The sequence below is a fragment of the Drosophila elegans genome, unplaced genomic scaffold (assembly GCF_018152505.1).
Source record: "Drosophila elegans isolate 14027-0461.03 unplaced genomic scaffold, ASM1815250v1 contig_476, whole genome shotgun sequence".
In the NCBI taxonomy this organism is placed as follows: domain Eukaryota; kingdom Metazoa; phylum Arthropoda; class Insecta; order Diptera; family Drosophilidae; genus Drosophila; species Drosophila elegans.
In genome coordinates this window covers 22,997,969-23,017,950 of record NW_024545863.1, presented here as the reverse complement: position 1 = coordinate 23,017,950, position 19,982 = coordinate 22,997,969, and the positions used below count along the sequence as shown (strand labels likewise).

Here is a 19,982-nt window from a genome sequence, read left to right as displayed (position 1 = left end):
GTATAAATGCTCATGTTAAAGAATCACTATAATCATATTTGTGCACGCATAACCGTCGGGCTTTGTTCAGAAAAATATTTAATAAAACAAGAAAGAAAGCAAACTTCGGCAAGCCGAAGTTCATATACCCTTGCAGCTATCGCAAGAATTAAATATTTTTGAAAACATTAAAATTATGATTTACTTGCGTATATGTTTAAAAACATTGAAGCTATGACGATTTGCAGCTTAATTATTTGATTGTTCTTTTATATTTTTTTTATTTGTATGGAGCTATATGATATAGTCGTCCGATTTTGATGAAATTTAAACCATAATTCTGAAATATTTAACCATTGCTATATGTCGAAGAACTAAGCAAAAAATTAAAAAACAGCAAAGTTATAATTTTTTTTCAATTATTTTTCCGATTGTTCCTATGGGAGCTATATGCTATAGTCGTCCGATCCGGCTTGTTCCGACTTATATACTACCTGCAATAGAAAGACAACTTTTGGGAAAGTTTCATGCAGATAGCTTTAAAACTGAGAGACTAGTTTGCATATAAACGGACGGACAGACGGACAGACGGACAGACGGACAGACGGACGGACAGACGGACAGACGGACATGGCTAGATCGACTCTACTAGTGATGCTGATCAAGAATATATATACTTTATAGGGTCGGAAACGTCTCCTTCACTGCGTTGCAAACTTCTGACTGAAATTATAATACCCTTTGCAAGGGTATAAAAATATTTGAAACCAAGATTTTTATGTATTTATGTAAAAAGCAGACCTATAACAAACAATGTAAACTATGAGTTGGGAAGTTTATAATTTTATTGATTTATTAGTGTCGTGAAGATATCGAATGCTGAGATACGACTTTCGGATTATACTTCAAAGTTTTTGAACTAAAAATCATCTTTGTAACTTTGGATTTTGCTCGTTTGATGGATGAGATGGGCTTAGATGGGGCACAGTGTAGTGATGGGGTGCGACGTTGAGATGTGGATCGCCTACCAAATCGCCGTAATCGCATCTGTTGAGAATTGCTATCGCATGTCAGTGTCCAAAAGTGTTATCTAATAACCGAGCTCTATGCTGTAATGTGCGTTTGCCGATTTAGTTTATTGCTTGAGTCTGTTAAAACCAGACGACCTGTAAGATGCTGGGCGTTCATCTGAGTGTTTTGTTGCTGTTGCTGCCTGCTTGTCTCCAGGCTGCCAGAATACTGGCCGTATTTCCCTTTCCTGGACCATCGCAGTACATAAATGTGGTACCCTATCTGAAGACACTGGCCTCTCGGGGTCACCAGGTGACCTCGATTAATGCTTTTCCGCAAAAGAAACTAGTGAAAAACTTTCGAGACATTCCCATTCCTGAAGTTTTTAACAATTATGATGGTAAGTACACTTAAAAATTATTAAGGATGCTGTTTTTGTTTCCGAGTGCAGAAACACAAAGATAGCTGTAACGCCTAATTGCTCGACTTAGTTTAATGCCTCTTCTGATCTTTCTAGAAATAATAAACAAGCTGGCCGATCCAATGAATTTATGGCTGGAGAACAATTTCGTTAACAAGTTCTTTGTGGACATCACACGCTCAGTGCTTGCCAATAAGGAGGTGACTGAAACACTCCTGCCTCCTGGAAAGGATCACTATGATCTGATTATTGTGGAGGCCCTACGATCGGATGCCTACTATGGATTTGCGGCCCACTTTAATGCCCCCATTATAGGCATCTCCACCTTTGGAACCGATTGGAATATAGATGAGCTGGTAGGCAATGTCTCGCCTATATCGTATACACCCCTGGTAACAGCGGGCTTCACCGATCGCATGACTTTCGGGGAGCGCGTGTCTAACTTTGTGGATACTACAATTGCCTGGGTCAACTACAAATTGGTACATATGCCTGAGCAGGAAAAATTGTATGAGAAGTACTTTCCCATAGCTTCAAAACGGGTTCCACTCAATGAGTTGAACAGAAACTTCTCCCTGGTGCTGCTAAATCAGCACTTTTCGCTAAGTTTTCCGCGCTCTTACGTTCCAAATATGATTCAGGTTGGGGGTCTGCACATATCCCACAAGCCAGCTGCATTGCCCAAGGACTTGGAGGAGTTTGTTCAGGGTTCCGGGACGCACGGTGTGATTTACTTTTCGCTGGGCTCTAATGTGAAGAGCAAAGATCTGCCGGCTGAGAGACTTCAACTGATCCTAAAAACCTTTGCGACTCTGCCGCAACGGGTTCTGTGGAAATTCGAGGACGACCAACTGCCTGGAAAACCTGAAAATGTTTTCATCAGTAAATGGTTCCCTCAGCCGGATATTTTGGCCCATCCCATGGTCAAACTCTTTATTACCCACGGCGGGTTGCTGAGTACCATAGAGAGCATTCATCATGGTAAACCAGTATTAGGACTGCCCTTTTTTTACGATCAGTTCCTCAATGTTAAGAGGGCCACGCAGGCAGGTTTTGGTTTGGGGCTGGATCACAAGACAATGACGGAGCAGGAGTTCAAGGAAACCATTGAACGGTTGGTCAAGGAGCCGCGATTTGCTGAGAAGGCCCGGCAGATGTCGGATCGGTATCGGGATCAGCCCATGACTCCTCTGGACACGGCCATTTGGTGGACAGAGTACGTCCTGCGGCACAAAGGAGCCTACCACATGCGAGTGGCTGGCCAGGACTTGGGTTTTTTCGCCTACTACAGCTTGGATGTCATTGCAGCCCTCTTGGCTGGTGCTCTCCTGATCCTTACAGTCACGCTGGGTCTGATATGGAAAATAGCTAAGATAACTGGACTTGGAAACACCAAGAACAAACAAAAAACCCAGTAAATCGAAAGAACAGTACATAGATCGATGTAAACACTGAAATAAAGGGAGATAAGAACCGAAGTAACGCATTTGAAAGTATAGTAAAAGATTAATAATGTTCTAGACCAGATAAGCAATATTTGGTTATGTTGATTTACAGTCCCTTTTTCCGCGTCATTCAGTGGGCTGTTTTATTGAAAAGGGAAATAATCTTATCAGCTGAAATAATTTCTTCATTCTGTCTGGTAAGGTTTGCTAGTCAGTCTATCGTTGAAGTTTGGGCAACACGCATGCCCAGTCGAAATATGTTGGTTCTGAGATCGTTCACTCTTTTAATGGTTTTTCAGCCCGTTTTCTTGGAAGGAGCTCGCATTCTCGCCTTGTTTCCCATACCAAGTCACTCTCATTATTATCACGCCTTACCCTATCTGAAAAGGTTAGCTTCTTTGGGGCATGAAATAAGCTCTGTGAGTCCATTTCCATTAAAGGAACCTATGACCAATATATACGAAATCCTTGTTCCGGAAGTGTTTGAGAATATTGAGGGTAAGTTGAAGTCTTAATGGTTTACGCTAAAGGGCTGATACTTGCTTGACTCTAGCGATTATATTAATTATATTCAAAAATGAATACTTCCTGACCTGCAATTAGCAAACATAATTGTTTTGTTACACTGCTTGGACTAGTAGACTAGAAAAAGTTTCAGTTTTTTAATGCTCAGAATCGGAGTCAATAAATTTCTTGTAATTATTATAAAATATATAAATTTTTTTCAGAAACGATTAAAAGTTTATCTGCGTTCAAGGGCACTTGGAAATATATTGAATTCATCAACACGTACAACCTTAACCTCGCAAAGTTAGTGCTGAACAATGACGGAGTTCGTCGGGAGATACTTAAGCCTGGAAAAGCTAAGTTTGATCTAATAATAGTGGATCTCTGGCGGCTCGATGCTCTCTATGGTTTGGCGGCCTATTTTGAGGCCCCAATAATTGGAATAGCTTCTTACGGCACCGACTGGAAGATTGATGAATTGGTGGGCAATACATCACCGTTGCCGTATCTGCAGTCTCCGGGGTTTCGATGGTACGATCTGGAGACCTACGGAGGACGTTTGGCACACTTTTTGCAACACACTATTACCTGGATAAATTGGCGTTGGCGGCACGAAGAAAAGCATGAGGCGCTCTACAGAAAGTATTTTCCTAAAACAGCTGAAAAGCAGCCGCTGTCCGAGATTACAAGAAACTTTGCTTTGATTTTGGTCAACCAACATTTTACATTGGCTCCTCCTCGGCCATATGTTCCCAATGTAATCGAAGTGGGTGGTATGCATATTAATCAGCATCCGAAAGCTTTACCCAAGGATTTGGAGGATTTTATCGAAGGTGCTGGTGAACATGGAGTAATTTACTTTTCTCTTGGCACCAATGTTAGAGGAAAAAATCTGGCAAAAGATCGCCAGAAAGTATTGATCGAAACATTTGCAAACCTGTCGCAGCGTGTCCTGTGGAAATTTGAGGACGAGAATTTGCCTGAGAAGCCCTCAAATGTTTTAATTAGTAACTGGTTTCCACAGCAGGATATTCTGGCCCATCCAAAAGTTAAGCTTTTTTTAACCCACGGGGGATTGCAGAGCACCGTCGAATGTATACACCATGGCAAACCCATGCTGGGGCTTCCCTTTTATTTTGATCAGTTCCGCAATATGGAACATATTAAGAGACAGGGTCTTGGTCTAGTTTTGAACTATAAGACTATGACCAGCGTTGAGTTAAAAAATGCTATCATCCGCTTGCTGACAGAGAAGAGTTTCGATCTAACGGCAAGAACAACAGCGGCTCGATTTCGGGATCAACCCATGAGTCCTTTGGAAACGGCTGTCTGGTGGACTCACTACGTCCTCCGTCACAAGGGAGCACCTCATATGCGGGTGGCTGGCAGGGAATTGGACTTCTTCACCTATCACAGCCTGGATGTCCTGGGCACATTTGTTCTAGTCTTTCTGGTTGTTCTCGCAATTATCGTGCTTTGTGTGCTCAAGGTTTTGAAAACGATTTTAAGACGTGGAGTCGATATAAGAAAACGAAAGCAGAAAGTTCGCTAAAAGTTAATTACATTTATGAACAGTTTTTGTTTTTTTTTACGTTGTACAAAAAAAGGTAATAAGAAACCTGTCAATGCTTAATACACCTTCACGAATTATCTTTTGATTATAACCAGAATTATTTTTTTAAAATAAAATTATTTGAAAGAAAATGGCAAAAATAAAAATTGAACTATCACCTGCCAGATAATGGCAGACAAGTAACTACCTATTAGAAAACTCAACTTTGAGAGGCTCCACGATTCTCAGTTTGTTTTTACCACACAGAGCACATCGAAATGATGAGATATTATGATACGCGTATTTATTATATAACGATGCTTTTCTGGTCACACGCAAAGCTGTTCGATTGGCGTCCAGTGAATTATGGAATACGCATACAAATATTTGCGTGGCCGTGTGTATTTGTGCGCCTGTTTTGGCAGACGCATTTATTAACCGCTGCCAATCAGTTGCATTTGCTGCGTATGCGTAATATTAAATTGCACGGGGTCACTTCCGTTGGATTGGTTTGGCTCATTTGGGCTCGGCTGCTTTTGGCCGTTTTTGGCCGCATTGCCAAATGCGTAATCAAAAATTCATGAGCTATATAAATATGGTGTGGCTGGAATTGCCATTAGCTCTGTGTGTTTTGTGTTGGCATGCAAATGTAGATTATTTTATGCGATTTAGGGTTGGATCTGTCGACCCCCGCCGCTCCGGCTCTGAGCCCTTTAAATGTCCCGAGTGGTCAGTGAAGAAGAGTCCATTTAATGATGTCCTGTTTCGTGGTTGGACGCGTTTTTAATGAGGTGTTGATTGTTGCCGACGGAAACCGCCAAAATATTTGTTTCAAAAACACAAGTAATGTTTTGCCATTTAATTGCACCCGGTTTTCGGGGCCTATGCAATGCCATTATTTACGCAATGTCAGCAATTCCAATTTACAGTCTCAGAAATATGTTCAAATATCAGCTCACTTCCTGACTGAATCTAATCGGCAACTTGTACAAGCAAATCGTTCGGTTCACTGCGTTCCTTTTTTTTTAGCTCTTTTTCCTGTCGTGTTTTTACAACAATTTGTGCAAGCGAAAAGTCGAGAAAACTCGAGCTGCAGCTAAAAATTTCTGAAAATATTCTGAATGCTCGTTCATCTGGTGATAGTTATGCGATCAAGCAGTTTTTCATTTTTATGCCCTTGCAGAGGGTATTATAATTTCAGTCAGAAGTTTGCAACGCAGTGAAGCAGACATCTCCGACCTTATAAAGTATATATATTCTTGATCAGCATTACTAGTAGAGTCGATCTAGCCATGTCCGTCTGTCCGTCCGTCTGTCCGTCCGTCTGTCCGTCCGTCTGTCCGTCTGTCAGTCTGTCCGTCTGTCCGTCCGTTTATATGCAAACTAGTCTCTCAGTTTTAAAGCTATCTGCATGAAACTTTCCCAAAAGTTGTCTTTCTATTGCAGGTAGTATATAAGTCGGAACGAGCCGGATCGGACGACTATAGCATATAGCTCCCATAGGAACAATCGGAAAAATAATTGAAAAAAAATTATAACTTTGCTGTTTTTTAATTTTTTGTTTAGTTCTTCGACGTTTAGTAATGGTTAAATATTTCCGATTTACGGTTTAAATTTCATCAAAATCGGACGACTATAGCATATAGCTCCCATAGGAACAATCGGAAAAATAAATGAAAAAAAGTATAACTTTTCTGTTTCTTAATTTTTTGTTTAGTCCTTCGACATTTAGTAATGGTTAAATATTTCCGATTTACGGTTTAAATTATATCAAAATCGAACGACTATAGCATATAGCTCCCATAGGAACAATCGGAAAAATAAATGAAAAAAATTATAACTTTGCTGTTTTTTAATTTTTTGTTTAGTCCTTCGACACTTAATGATGGTTAAATATTTTCGATATACGTTTAAAATTATATCAAAATCGGACGACTATAGCATATAGCTCCCATGGGAACAATCGGAAAAATAAATGAAAAAAAATTATAACTTTGCTGCTTTTTAATTTTTTGCTTAGTTCTTCGACGTTTAGTAATGGTTAAATATTTCCGATTTACGGTTTTAATTTCATCAAAATCGGACGACTGTAGCATATAGCTCCCATGGGAACAATCGGAAAAATAATTGAAAAAAATTAAACTTTTCTGTTTTTTAATTTTTTGTTCAGTTCTTCGACATATAGCAATGGTTAAATATTTCAGAGTTATGGTTTAGATTTTATCAAAATCGGACGTCTATATCATATAGCTCCCATAAAAATATATAAAATAACTATCAAATAATTGAGCTGCTAATCATCATAGCTTCAATGTTTTTAAACATATACACAGTAAATCATAATTTTATTGTTTTCAAAAATGTTAAATTCTTGCAATAGCTGCAAGGGTATATGAACTTCGGCTTGCCGAAGTTTGCATTCTTTCTTGTTGTTTGTTAATTTCTGTGAGTTGTGATTTAGCTACTTGGCTTAAAAATTTAAGCCTTTAAGAACTAAAGTCAATATACCTATATAACATATTTTCAACGAATATTTCCTTTATTCATATTAATATGATGTGTTAAATAATATTTTGTATTTTGTAGAAATGTTAAAATATAAAGAGAATAAATTTATTACATTTGATTAAATGAAAAGTTTCGATTAAAAATCCAGGGATTACCCTAGGTAAAGCTTGCTAGTGGAAATAATTCTTCCCAGATTTGATACCGCTCTAGGAAAAAACCGCCGTTTTTTGCTGTAAGAGTGTCACCAATTTCCAGATAAGCCTGATCTCGAGAATTGTAAAGGGGCCAATTAAGATCTTTCAGATACTGATCGCTCTTGTTGTGGGGATCACTAAGAACAGCAAATAAATACAACCAATTCCATTAACTTAGAAAAAATTATCACTTACCCCTTTTGAGCAAATTCGATCCACATACGCGTCATACGCTCAATTGTTAAGTTTTCAGGGTCCTCTCTTTTTAATAGAGGACCTATAAGGCCCACATGAAACAGATATATAAGCTCATCATGGTGAACCGGACCTGCAAGTATAAGCCAAAATTAACGTATTTATATCCTTGGCTTATCTTATGTATACTTCATACCCATAGCTTTTTGATTATCGGGATTTTTAAGGAAACTATATCTGCCCTTGTACCGAAACAGATAGGTGTAAATAGGTGTGTGAGGGGCCATCATGCGAAGAAAGCGATGGAAGGACACTCCAATCAAGGCATCGCTTAAAAGTTCGCCCATACCTTTGAGGGATTTTGGGTATTCCAGCTTATCCCTGCTCTCAGGCATGTATTTATCTCTCAAAACTCGACTGGCGCTTCGTGATTGGGTTGAGTTTCGATCCAAAAGGAGGGCGATGGGAGCATAGTGTTCCCAATCTTGGTTGTACTTGCTCACAATACTTTCATTCCGAAGATCAACTGTGGGTTAGTACAAAAAACGGTGTTATTTATAATTGTAATAATCCCCTTTTAGTATACTACTTACAAAATACTCCAGAAAGGAATTCAAACTCCGTAATGCCAGTGATGAGGGGAACCTTGTGGAAATCGCCACGTCGAGCTGTTTTGAAGGGACTTTCGATAAGATATCGCTCCTGGCCAAAGTCCTCCTCAACTACTATTCTCCAGTTGAGCACGGGATTCCAGCCAAAATCAAACATTCCATTGTAGGTGCTCACATAATCCAGGTAGGGTTTTCGTCTCATACAGTCTACCATTTCCCTAACAGGTCCTTGCGGACACTTTAGCAATCTGGCCTGTCGTTGGGCCAATAGAAGGTCATTGCTTTTGAATGGCACTGGTCCATATGGTGAGGCGCTCATGCAGATGCCGCGATGGAAGAGACCTCTCGACATGGGCGACAGCATGTGAAGAGCCACACTAATACTGCCCGCACTGTAACCCACAAGAGTCACACTACCGGGGTCACCGCCAAAGCGGTGGATATGCTTTTGGATCCAGCGCAGTGCCACGACCTGATCCTTGAGTCCGGCATTGCCCGGAGCCTCCTTAGTTCCGGTGGCCAGGAAGCCCAAGCTACCCAGCCGGTAATTCAGCGAAACCAGGACACAATCGCGATCCATTAAATGTTCGGGACCTGCCAAATACTTACTCTGCCCCGAGAACACATAAAAGCCTCCAGGATGGATGAAGACGATTACCGGTCGCCGACCTTTTAAGTCCTTCGTATACACATTCAGCCGCAGACAGTCCTCGGAAACGTCGGTCATATTGTCCCACGGTTGCGGGCACATCGGTCCATCTTCAGTGGCATCAAAGGTCGTGGGTGCCCAGGATTTCACAGGCTGCGGGTTCACAAAACGCAAGTCGCCCAAAGGCGGTTCTGCATACCGAATGCCTCGAAAGGCATGGAAGGGCAATCCCAATCTGGAGGTCAAATTTGATCCCCGCACGAGTCCCAGTTCGGTGTCCACTTCGATGGAGAAAACTGACGAGCTGGCCAGTAGAACCAGCAGTTCCACTAAAAAGAACTTTATCATCTTGCCGCCTGACTTAAACTGAGTTGTAAAAGATTCCGTTGTCGTTTTTATACTAAATCTTGCGGCTCAGATTGCTTTTGGGGCTTTACCCAGAACGATTGCGAATGATCTGGCATAATAACAAGATCACTGGTCGTCTCTATATGTACGAATTCATACGATGTTGCACAGCTGAATAGTCGCTTTAGATGAGAACAAAGGAATGGGAGTGAGTAAAGCAGCTGCTCAAGGGATTCTTTGTTTTAAATACAAAATGTTATGACTTAAAAAACTAAACAAAAATATGTCAGAAGTTTGTAAAAATATTACATTAACTTCGATATATACAATTACATCTAAGTAAAATAGTTATATTATTATTCTCTTTATAAATGATACAAATTTTCTTGTGTTAGTTTAGCTAAATATGTAAAGAATAAGGCACAAATATTTATTGTAATACAAACTATAATTACGCTATTACACCTATTTTAGCCTCAATTGGTTCTGACTAAGTGCCCTAGATTGTATGTCTGAATTTTCACTGTTCGATTGAAAAATTCCCCGACAAGTCTAAAACAAGTTAAATGGAAGCCTACTTTTTGTAAGTATTAAAAATTAGGAAAGGCCTATTATTCTATTGATTTGAATTAGGTATACTTAACTTGACATTGACTACTGATTTTTGAACATCATTAAATTTTGTTTCTAAATGGGTATTTAATTTGTAATAGTGAACTCCAATAAAAATAATTTTTAACATTAATATATGTTTAATTATGTTTATTTACTACGAAAATATCCAGTGATTGGGATTAGTTTGATTGGGGCCAAACTGTCCTTAAAATTCTTTTGGTTTTTTAAAACTATCCCCTTTTTTTCTATATAATGCCTCTGTTGCACTTTTAAGCCGGATCGGCATTAAAGCCGCCAATATTTCCGCGACGGACGCTGATTTTCCTGCAGGATGGCCCAAAACAGTTTCAATAAGTTGGGCTAAAAGTTTTACAAGCCAGGCAAAAAAGATGAGAAGGGCAGAGGGCACGGCAAAGCAAATAAAAGCATTTAGCCGGGGGCTTTAGTGGGAGTGGCACAGGGCGTTGCACTCAGTTGGTTGCTGTTAAAAATTTGAACGCGCTGATGGGCATTTTAACAGCTGAAGCGTTAACTATGCGCAACTTGCAGCAGTAAGAAAGGAAAAAGCGTAGAAATAGGAGCCAACAAATAAAAAGGTAATCACCGTTCAATCAAAACTACAAATACCCTTAGCTTAAACAATAAATATATTTACTAGAAATAAATCAAAGGACGGTATTTAGTAGTAGTAGTAGTAATTTAAGTTAAATATATTTATAAAGGTGAAATAGAAATGTAGTTATTACATTGTTATTTTGAAATTAAGTGTAAGAATTAAAAAAAAAAGTAGCAGCGAACTGGAAAGGAGAATAGCATGGGCATCCGGCATTTTTTTGATAAAAGTCCACAATATTTTCCATTTCAGTTTACAAGTTTTCAGCCACAGGCCGAAACCAACCGCACAACCCCACTATAAAATCAAATGAATTGTTCACGAGCTTGACCAACAACAAAAAATGGTTAGAACTTTAAAGATAGTTTGGAGATAAATATATATTGACTTCCAAAAAAGCTTCTTGGTTTTTCATTAAAGTTTTGGTTCAACAAAATGTCGTAAGATAAACTTTGCTAGGTAAGATTCTCATTTTGTGAATTTATATTAATTTTATTTTTCTACAAAATTGAACCACTGAAACAGCAACAGCCTAGTTTATTATTAAGCACAATGAAATGGTCGAGGATACTTAACTTAATTATCACGTTTTATTAATTCCTTTTGGCTTTTTGTTTCGGTTTGGAACTTTCCTTCCTTATGAACAACTCCTGCAATAGGCGCCACACCCAACGGATCAGCAGGAAAATGCAGTAGAACACAAATATAATTCCGCCATAAAGGATCAGCATGGCATCCAGGTTGTGATACTGAATGAAGTTCAGATCCTGGGAGGCGCTCCTTAGGTATTTGGCACCCTTGTGCCGGGAAACGTGCTCCACCCAGAAAACAGCTCGCTCCAAGGGAGTCTGCTGCTGATCCCGGTATCTGTCGGACATTTCGCGCACCTTCTTGCTGGCCTCAGGATCTTCGATTAGTCGTTGAATGGCCGCCAAAAGTTTGGGGGCACTCAAATCCTCGTAATGTACAGTCACTCCATAACCATTCTGCTCGGCACGAGCCATATTCAGGAACTGATCGCCAAAGATCGGGATGCCCACAAAGGGTTTGCGGTGGTAAATAGACTCCGTGGTGCTCAGCAGACCACCGTGGGTGATGAAGGCAATCACATTGTCATGGGCCAGAATGTCGTCCTGGGGGAACCAGTCCGAGATGAAGACATTCGCCGGTTTTCCGGGCAGATCTGTGTCCTCGAACTTCCAAAGGACACGCTGCTTGAGCTGCGCAAAGGTATCGATCAGAGCCTGTCGTTTCTCCAGAGGCAGGGTTTTGCTCTTCAGGTTGGAACCCATCGAAAAGTAGATAACTCCATGCTGTGCTTCCTCGATGAATACTTGAATGTCCTTGGGCAGGGGCTGGCGCTTTCGATTGATGTGCATACCGCCCACCTCGATCATGTTGGGCGAATAGGGCCGGGGAAAACTGAGGGAGACATGCTGATTCAGCAGCACCAAAGCCGTGTTCTTGCGCATCTCGTAGAAGTCCTGCTTGTTGTTGGGGAAGTACTTGCGATAGAGGGCTTCCTGACGCGGCAGATAAAAGTAGTTGAGGAACACATACTCGTAGGTGAGGAAGGCCAGGTTGCCCACTCGCTCTGCGAGGGACATGTGGTCACTAAACTTGAGCAGAGCACTTGGAACATACGAGGGCGGTGATGGAGATCCAACCTACATGATTAAAATTAGTTTTCACCTCTATAAATCTTATTTAAAGATAAACCCACCAGGTCTGTGTTCCAGCTGATGGCTCCAAAAGTGCCCAGTCCAATAAGTGGGGCATTGAAATGCTCTGCCAGTCCGAAGTGGGCCTCGTTTAGGAAAACCTCCGATATTACGGCGTCAAAGGTTTGATTCGATTTCATCAGCTCAATTACGGAGGGTTCACTTAGCAGGAGCTCGGTTATTTCAATACCCATTTCATGGAAGTTAACGATCTGTTCGATAATAGGCTTTTTTGATGATTCCAATAAGTTGGCCATTCTTCCTAAAGTTGTAGGGAAACGCAAATAGGATAAGTGCCTTGTTAAATTGAGTAACTTATGTATTTGATAGCGGTTTCCAGGCAATCAATTTTCATCGGTATGCAATTTTGCGATAACAAAAAAGACATTTTCGAATTATTATATAAGCTTGGAATCTATCGACCCACTGTTTTTTTAATAAAAATTATGAAACTAACACTTTATAAAAGGAAAATAAATCAAAGTTTTAAGTCAGTCATAATTTAGATTATGTAATTTTTTCAATATATACTTTTACCATTTTCAACGCAGTGTAATTCTCAATTAAGTCATAATCATCCAAAAAGAGTACTTGTTTCATCCGAAAATAGATTTCGTGTTGTTCAAAAGTAAATATTAAAAACCATTTTATTTTAATCCAACCTGCTTATGTCATGATTTACTCAAATATATACATATAAGACCCTTAATAGTTTCACTTCTATTACACAATTAAATGTGTTTGCCAAGCCAACAAAGGTTTTTTTGTTGCGTTAGAACAAGGTCTTTATTATGAGTTTATAGAAAAATTTAATTGATGAAAAACAATTAGTCTAGCGCTGAGTTGCAGTGGGTAAACAAGTTTGATTGTGTAATGTTCTTACCAATCTGTTAGCTAAACTCACCTTGCATGGATGCTAGAGTGCTCTTGACCGTCACATCTTTGATGTTTTTGATGGGTTTTTTCAACTCGAACGGGGATACAATGGTCACCTGATGTCCAGCACTGGCTAATCCCTTGGCCAGGGCAGATCCCACATGGTAATGGGATCGGGCGGCGGTATGTAGAACCACCAAATAGTTATAGGCCGATACGCAGCTTAGAAAACAGAGAAGCAGTATGGCTAGATAACTGGTGTGGCCAGCTTTTTGTTTCATTTTTTCGATTTCCAAACTATGAATTAATTCGCGACAGCTGTGAAGTGCGTTCCTATCGGCCAGCGGTTTTGTTCTATGCAGCTGATATACGCTATACGGGTACGACTGCCTTGGCGACTCGGTATAAACTGAGCTAACTTGGGCATGCGATGAGGTAATTATAAGTGTTTGGGTTAGGTCCCAATTTGGGGAGAGACTCCAAATATTGGACATATGTATGTCTCTCTCACGAAATATCGTACTCTCGATCGCTCTTTCGAGCTTTGTTCTATCATCGTTACGCTGCCAAAAACATATATTCATCATTTGTAGGCTACTCGCGATCGAAATTCTCCCGCCTCTCATATGCATTGATAATGAGTTTTGGCTTTTTTTTTCATTCTCGTTCTCTTTGTTTTCCTTACCGGCTTTTCGGAGTATAAGTAACACTTTGTTTTGTTTTAGGTTTCTCCTCCCCTTCTGAAAACTGTTTGTGCTTAAACATGAATCAACAAAATATACTCAAAAACAAAATATGCGTTGGATTTAAAAAAAAAAAACTCTCTCCCTCTTATTTTAAAACGCCCTTGCGATTCATGTGCATGACGCGCACTTCGATAATATTTGGACGTGGATTGCTCAGTGAAACGTGATTGTTTAGCAACACCAACGAAGTACTTTTGTTCATCTCATAAAAGTTCTGTTTATTGTTAGGGAAGTATTTCCTATTCAGCACTTCATGTTTGGGTAGATTGATCAAGTTCTGGCACATCTATTCGTAAGCTTGGAATTACAGATTTTCGGCTCGCTCCCAAAAGACCATGTGGTCACCGAACCGAAGTAAATTATGCGGCACTTACGATGGTGGTGATGGATCCCACCAGACCTGAGGTCCACCCGGTGCTCCCAATGTGCTCAGGGTGATGAAAGGCGCTCCAAAGTGTTCAGCAAGCCCATAGTGGGCGTCGTTCATGAAGGTCTCACAGATGACTGCATCGAAAGTTCGGTTTTGAGCCATAAGCTCCTTCACTGCCGGACCCTTTAAAAGTGCCTCTGTCAAAACTATTCCAATAGATATGTGGTTGACCACATATAATCAGATGGCGTAAAATGAGATTCCATGAGATAAGCAATACGTGCCAGATCGTGAGAGAGTTTTAGAGAACAATTAAAAATAAGACATTGAGACAACAATGATTAGATTTTTGAGAGGTTTCTTCTGGGGAAATGGCGATATCAAAGTGACGTCATGACCGGCAGCCAGACCTTTGGCCAACGCGAAACCCACTGCGTGATGTGACTTGGATGCTGTGTGGCTCACCAGCAGATAAGAGTAGCACCAAACCGGAGCCAAAGAGGACACCAAAATAAAAAGCCGAATATTGAGGAGCCAACGCAATGCGTGCACTTTCGGAAATTCAAACTAAACTGAGTGGAGACTGTTTTTTTTACAGCCTGATAAGATAAGTTTTGACTGGATTAGCAATACGTCTAAAGTGGTTATTCGGACTTATGAAAGCAGATGGTACTTATAAAGCTAATATTACCTTTCTTAACAAACATACATACATACATATGTACGTACATACAATTTAATTAGACTCTTAAAATATTGCAAATATTTTGATTCGCTACTTCAAATGGGAGTTTTAAAATGAAATGGTACTATTAGCATTAAATCTGTGAAAATAACTTTATAATTTTAAAATTGATTTAATGTATGTAGGAGTATTTAATAAACTAGTTTAATTAATTTAAAATAATTTAAGTTAAAGCTCGTTCTCTCGCAAACAATATCTCTTATCATAAATTTCTCTTAGCTTAAAAGCTTTGGAAGAGTTGTGTTTGCTTGATTTCTCTTGAAAACTTAAGTGCTTTAATTTAAATGCTGATTGATCGGCACATTTGAAGCTCTTAACACTATACTACAAATTTGTTAAAAAATTTTGATCATAAAACAAAAAAACCGTTTAGCAACAAAATAAAAGCTCTTTTAAATAAAATAAGAATGCTACATATAGCTTTTTGATTCTATTTGTAGCTGTAGCTCATTCAACAGTCGTCATGACCTAATCAATTTTCTGCGATCAAACATGTGTGTTTACCATTTGGCTTGTGTCTATAACGTGTTGAGCCTCACGCAGAATTAGAATTTCACAATCACCAAGCGTACACTTACATACATATATCCGCTGACATCTATATAAATTTATGTTGAGCACGGCAAACATTCTCAGTCTGCTATAGCAACGTGTTCAGTTCGTTTCGGTTAAAAGTTCCTCGATTTGTTAGTTCATCAGCATGCGTTTATTTGCCTTGATTTTGGGGCTGCTATTTAGCTTGGGATGCTCAAATGGTTACAAGTTCCTAATGATCTTAAACTCGGCTGGCCGTTCGCATTTTAATGTGGGTCATGCCTTGGCCAAGTGATTGGTAAATTCTGGACATGAGATTACTGTAGTTTCCGTATTCCCACTGAAGAAACCCTTACCTGGTTATCAAGACGTAAATGTGCCAAATGTGATAAAAGTAATGGGGGGTGAGTAGAAATTTATTATTATATTTTGATTTTTATACTTGACCTTTTCCGCTTTTCATTAGGAGACATTGCTGCCTTGTGGGAATCTAACAAAAAAACTCTAGTTAAGAATCTCATTGATCACTATCAAATGGGTTTCCGAATTACAAGAGGACTTTTCGAGGATCCCAATTTTCAGGATTTTTTGAAGAGCAACCAAAGTTATGATGCAGTCATATGCGAGACGTTTTATAATGATGCTCAGTATGGCTTAGCAGAACATTTCAATGCCCCACTCATTGGATTGAGCACTGGTGGAGGTCTAACCTTTATTTCAGATATGGTAAGTAAGCATACAATTTTTATAACGATTCATTTTGCAGCAATTTTAAATAAAACAAGGCATACTGTCGAGCTTTTTTAGCTCATTATTAATATGGTTTTACAGATCTTGAACAGAATATTTTCCCTATTTTTTTAAGTTTAAGTTTTGTGTATTTCTAAAACTCATAAAATACCTACTGGTATTCATTTATTTCTTTGAGTTCCCAGTCTTAAGTTTACAAAAAGCCTTAATTCTTTATTACGACTAATTTATTAATTTATATTTTTTTCATTCAGGTTGGCTCTCCAGCTCCAGCTTCGTTTGTTCCCCACATTATGTTGCCCTTCAATGATCACATGTCGCTCTACGAACGCCTTCTTAACGTGGCTTTTTTGGCTTATGAGCGATTATTACTTGACTATTACTATTTACCGGGGCAGGAGCAACTCTACAAGGAGTTCCTTCCGGGAAACAAAAGGTGTTTTTACGAGATGCGCAGGAACGCCTCACTGGTGCTTATCAATCAGCATGTCTCGCTGAGTTTCCCACGGCCTTACTCGCCCAACATGATTGAAGTGGGTGGAATGCATATCGATGGCAAGCTTAGCCCGCTTCCCGGGAAGATCGAAAAATTTATCAATGAGTCAGAGCATGGAGCTATTTACTTCTCCATGGGTTCGAATCTCAAGAGCAAGGACTTACCGCCAGAAAAAATTCAAGAGATCCTTGGAGCATTCCGTGGACTAAAACAGCGGGTTCTGTGGAAATTCGAGCTGAATGATTTGCCAAACAAACCCGAAAATGTCTACATCTCCGACTGGTTTCCACAAACTGATATTCTAGCGCATCCGAAGGTCTTGGCTTTTGTGACCCACGGAGGAATGCTGAGCACCACTGAGTCCATTTATCATGGCAAGCCAGTCATCGGATTGCCCATCTTCAGCGACCAGTTCTTCAATATGGCTCATGCCGAGCAAACTGGCTATGGCATTATGTTAGACTTTAAGTCGCTGAACTCTAAGGATTTCCGTGAAGCCATCGAAAGGATCACCAGTGAGCCCTCCTACACGAAAGTGGTGCAGGGCATGTCCTTCCGGTATCGGGATCAGCAACAGACGCCCCTGGAAAAAGCCATCTACTGGGTGGAGCATGTGACCCGCCATCAAGGAGCTGCCTATTTGCAGAGTGCGGCTCAAAGACTGAATTGGTGGCAATACCACAATGTGGATGTGCTTTTAATCATTTTTGGGTTTGCTATGTTCATTTTAATTGTGAGTCCTCTTGCTATTTTTAAGCTGCTTAAGAAATTCTTATCTGAGGAGAAGAAAACACAGGGCAGGAAAGTTAAGCGTAACTAGATATGCACCTCTCTATTTTTAAACGGGACAATTAATGTACCTATTAATTTAAATTTAATGAATAAAGTTGTAAGTAGTAATACAGATATATTTCAAAATGATTTTTTGACCTATAAGTCTTTACATTTCCACCTTGGACTTTACGGAAAAATAATCTCTGCATATTAAGTTCATTCAATGCATTTAATTATCATTAACAAACAGATTTAATTGCCAAACATTTTGATTTCTGCTACTATGTGGAAATTTCTGCCACAGTTTCGATTTCCATTGTCCCACTTCCATTTGCAAAGCCAAAATCAAATTGGTGCCTAACAGCATGCTGCACAAAATTGTTTTCATCTTTTCCACCCATCGCACAAACAATTGCTAACTCGCAGCGAAAAGTTGAGATGTATTTTCATGGCCTGCCAAAAATACATTTGGCTTTCCTATTATTGGCCGTTTTATCAATGCACACACGTGCCCGCCGCTGATTGATTTTGCTGGGAAACGAGGGAAAAATATAAGCCAAACGTAAATGACAAAACAAAATTGGAAAAGTAGAAGATGGGGTACCCAAATTTAAATAGGCACTCTAGCATTAAATTAAGCAGCAACAACTTAGTTCGCGGAAATTCAGTCAGAAGGAGTAAGAGCCAAATAGAAAAAAAACAAGAAGAGAGTCACTGTAGCATCCGCCCACGTCTATGCCCAAAAAAAAAAGAAAAGGGAACCGCTCCGAGGTGCAAAACGGCTAAAATGAAGGAAATGAAATGCCAAATAAAAAAGAATTTCTTCTAGCGCAACACTCACACCAGGCTTTTTCGAGTGTGTTAGTACACAGAAACTTATTTGTTATTCAATTTGAAATAATAATAAAATAATAATAAAGTTCGATTTTAAAACCAAAATAAGGTTACATTTCTTGACAGAAATTATAATTGCGAAATCACTGATATATTTGAATATTCAAATTTTAAAAATAAATCTAAAACATTTTTTTTCAATGCAAGAGTGTGTGCAATGACCTTGAAAAGACACATTGAGCGAGGGGCAAAGCAAGTGAAGCAAGGAAAAATATGGAAAATATACGTAATGTGAGCCAAAAAGTTAGCTATGCACAAAAACTTTTTTGATGGCGCGCTGAAAGTGAAAAGTAAATTTACGCTAAAGTCGCCGAAATGCACAGTAAAGGAAAAATAAAAAGTGCGAGTTGAGTGGGTTTTTCAGAGCAGAGCGGCTGCCGAAAAATCGGTGAGCAGGGGGCAACTTGTAAAAGAATATGAAATGGCAAGAAAAAACGAAATGAAACGGAAGTTCAAGTTGATTTGTTTGCAGGCAAAGTGGAATTCCCCTACTTCCACTTTTTTTCCCACACTCCCAGACATTGACAGCCATTTTGCGGAAACGGAAGCTGCGTTTCAATCGCACTTTTGATGAAGTTAACAACAACACCGAAAACAGCAACAACAGATGGCTGTGAGGGCAAACAAATTTAGCATAACAATGCTTGGGAAATTTACGAGTGTGTGTGCAAGGGCACAGCTCGGCTTATGCTTATTATGATTATGAATTTGATTCGCATATAATGCTAATAAATTTTAAGAATTTTAAAGGTTGCTAAGAATTTAATTTCAAAATTATAGGAATTTCAATAATTTAATGCGGTAAGCCAATACCAATATTTGAAATTTTCTTTTCGGTACCACTATAATGTCTGAAAAATATAATACAGAAAAGTTTTAATCTAGCCAGTCGTCATAGGGCTAGTGTCTCAAATTAAATTTTAAAAATTTTTCACAGTATGAACAAAAAAATTCTAATTTATGCTAAAGATTTGTGTTTAATTCTATCATTAATTATTTGATATGTTCGTTTTTTGAACAAAGTTTTTTACCGAAACCTTAATGGGAGTTATCTGCAAAGAAAAGATCGCTAGAAAGTAGGCAGTTATTTGTGCAATCTGAGTATGGGGAAACTCTCACATTGGATTTCAAATTTTTTAAATTTCCTTATTCTATTTTAGCACAATTCTTCCTGGAAATATTATGCTTTTTGCCGTTTTTAAAACATCTTGGGGCTATGATTCATGCATGTGATTTCTGCGGCCCGTAATGTCGCAGTAGCGTAATTAAAAAGAGCACTGCGGAGCCGTAGTCGTTTTTATTATAATTTTTTGTTTTTTGTACGGTGTTCCTGATATATCACACTTTTTCCCGACCCCTTTTTCCCCGCCTCTTCAGCGAATGCAGAGATTGCGCTTGAAATGACAGTTGCACTTGCACCATGACAAT

At 39.2% G+C, this 19,982-nt stretch overlaps 5 protein-coding genes across 5 annotated transcripts; 3 read left to right on the top strand and 2 right to left on the bottom strand.

The window, feature by feature from the left end:
• Nucleotides 1-1,125: 1,125 nt before the first annotated feature.
• Nucleotides 1,126-2,889, top strand: LOC108136702 (UDP-glycosyltransferase UGT5). The gene is made up of 2 exons (XM_017258027.2): nt 1,126-1,390; nt 1,508-2,889. Exons 1-2 carry the CDS (start codon nt 1,153-1,155, stop codon nt 2,827-2,829), a joined length of 1,560 nt encoding a protein of 519 aa, XP_017113516.1. The 5' UTR covers nt 1,126-1,152; the 3' UTR covers nt 2,830-2,889.
• Nucleotides 2,890-3,062: 173 nt separating this feature from the next.
• LOC108136699 (UDP-glucosyltransferase 2-like) lies at nt 3,063-5,119 on the top strand. Its single transcript, XM_017258022.2, has 2 exons — nt 3,063-3,354; nt 3,585-5,119. The coding sequence occupies exons 1-2, from the start codon at nt 3,099-3,101 to the stop codon at nt 4,913-4,915; spliced, it is 1,587 nt and encodes a 528-aa protein (XP_017113511.1). The 5' UTR covers nt 3,063-3,098; the 3' UTR covers nt 4,916-5,119.
• Nucleotides 5,120-7,506: 2,387 nt separating this feature from the next.
• On the bottom strand, nt 7,507-9,444 carry LOC108136883 (juvenile hormone esterase). Its single transcript, XM_017258336.2, has 4 exons — nt 8,406-9,444; nt 8,009-8,338; nt 7,813-7,945; nt 7,507-7,754 (listed from the first exon to the last, which is right to left on the bottom strand). Exons 1-4 carry the CDS (start codon nt 9,418-9,420, stop codon nt 7,580-7,582), a joined length of 1,653 nt encoding a protein of 550 aa, XP_017113825.1. The 5' UTR covers nt 9,421-9,444; the 3' UTR covers nt 7,507-7,579.
• A 1,277-nt stretch (nt 9,445-10,721) lies between these two features.
• On the bottom strand, nt 10,722-13,663 carry LOC108136884 (UDP-glycosyltransferase UGT5). Its single transcript, XM_017258337.2, has 3 exons — nt 13,274-13,663; nt 12,372-12,631; nt 10,722-12,315 (listed from the first exon to the last, which is right to left on the bottom strand). The coding sequence occupies exons 1-3, from the start codon at nt 13,524-13,526 to the stop codon at nt 11,242-11,244; spliced, it is 1,587 nt and encodes a 528-aa protein (XP_017113826.1). The 5' UTR covers nt 13,527-13,663; the 3' UTR covers nt 10,722-11,241.
• Nucleotides 13,664-15,747: 2,084 nt separating this feature from the next.
• On the top strand, nt 15,748-18,508 carry LOC108136707 (UDP-glycosyltransferase UGT5). Its single transcript, XM_017258032.2, has 3 exons — nt 15,748-16,044; nt 16,107-16,366; nt 16,645-18,508. Exons 1-3 carry the CDS (start codon nt 16,038-16,040, stop codon nt 17,704-17,706), a joined length of 1,329 nt encoding a protein of 442 aa, XP_017113521.1. The 5' UTR covers nt 15,748-16,037; the 3' UTR covers nt 17,707-18,508.
• The last annotated feature ends 1,474 nt before the right edge of the window (nt 18,509-19,982 follow it).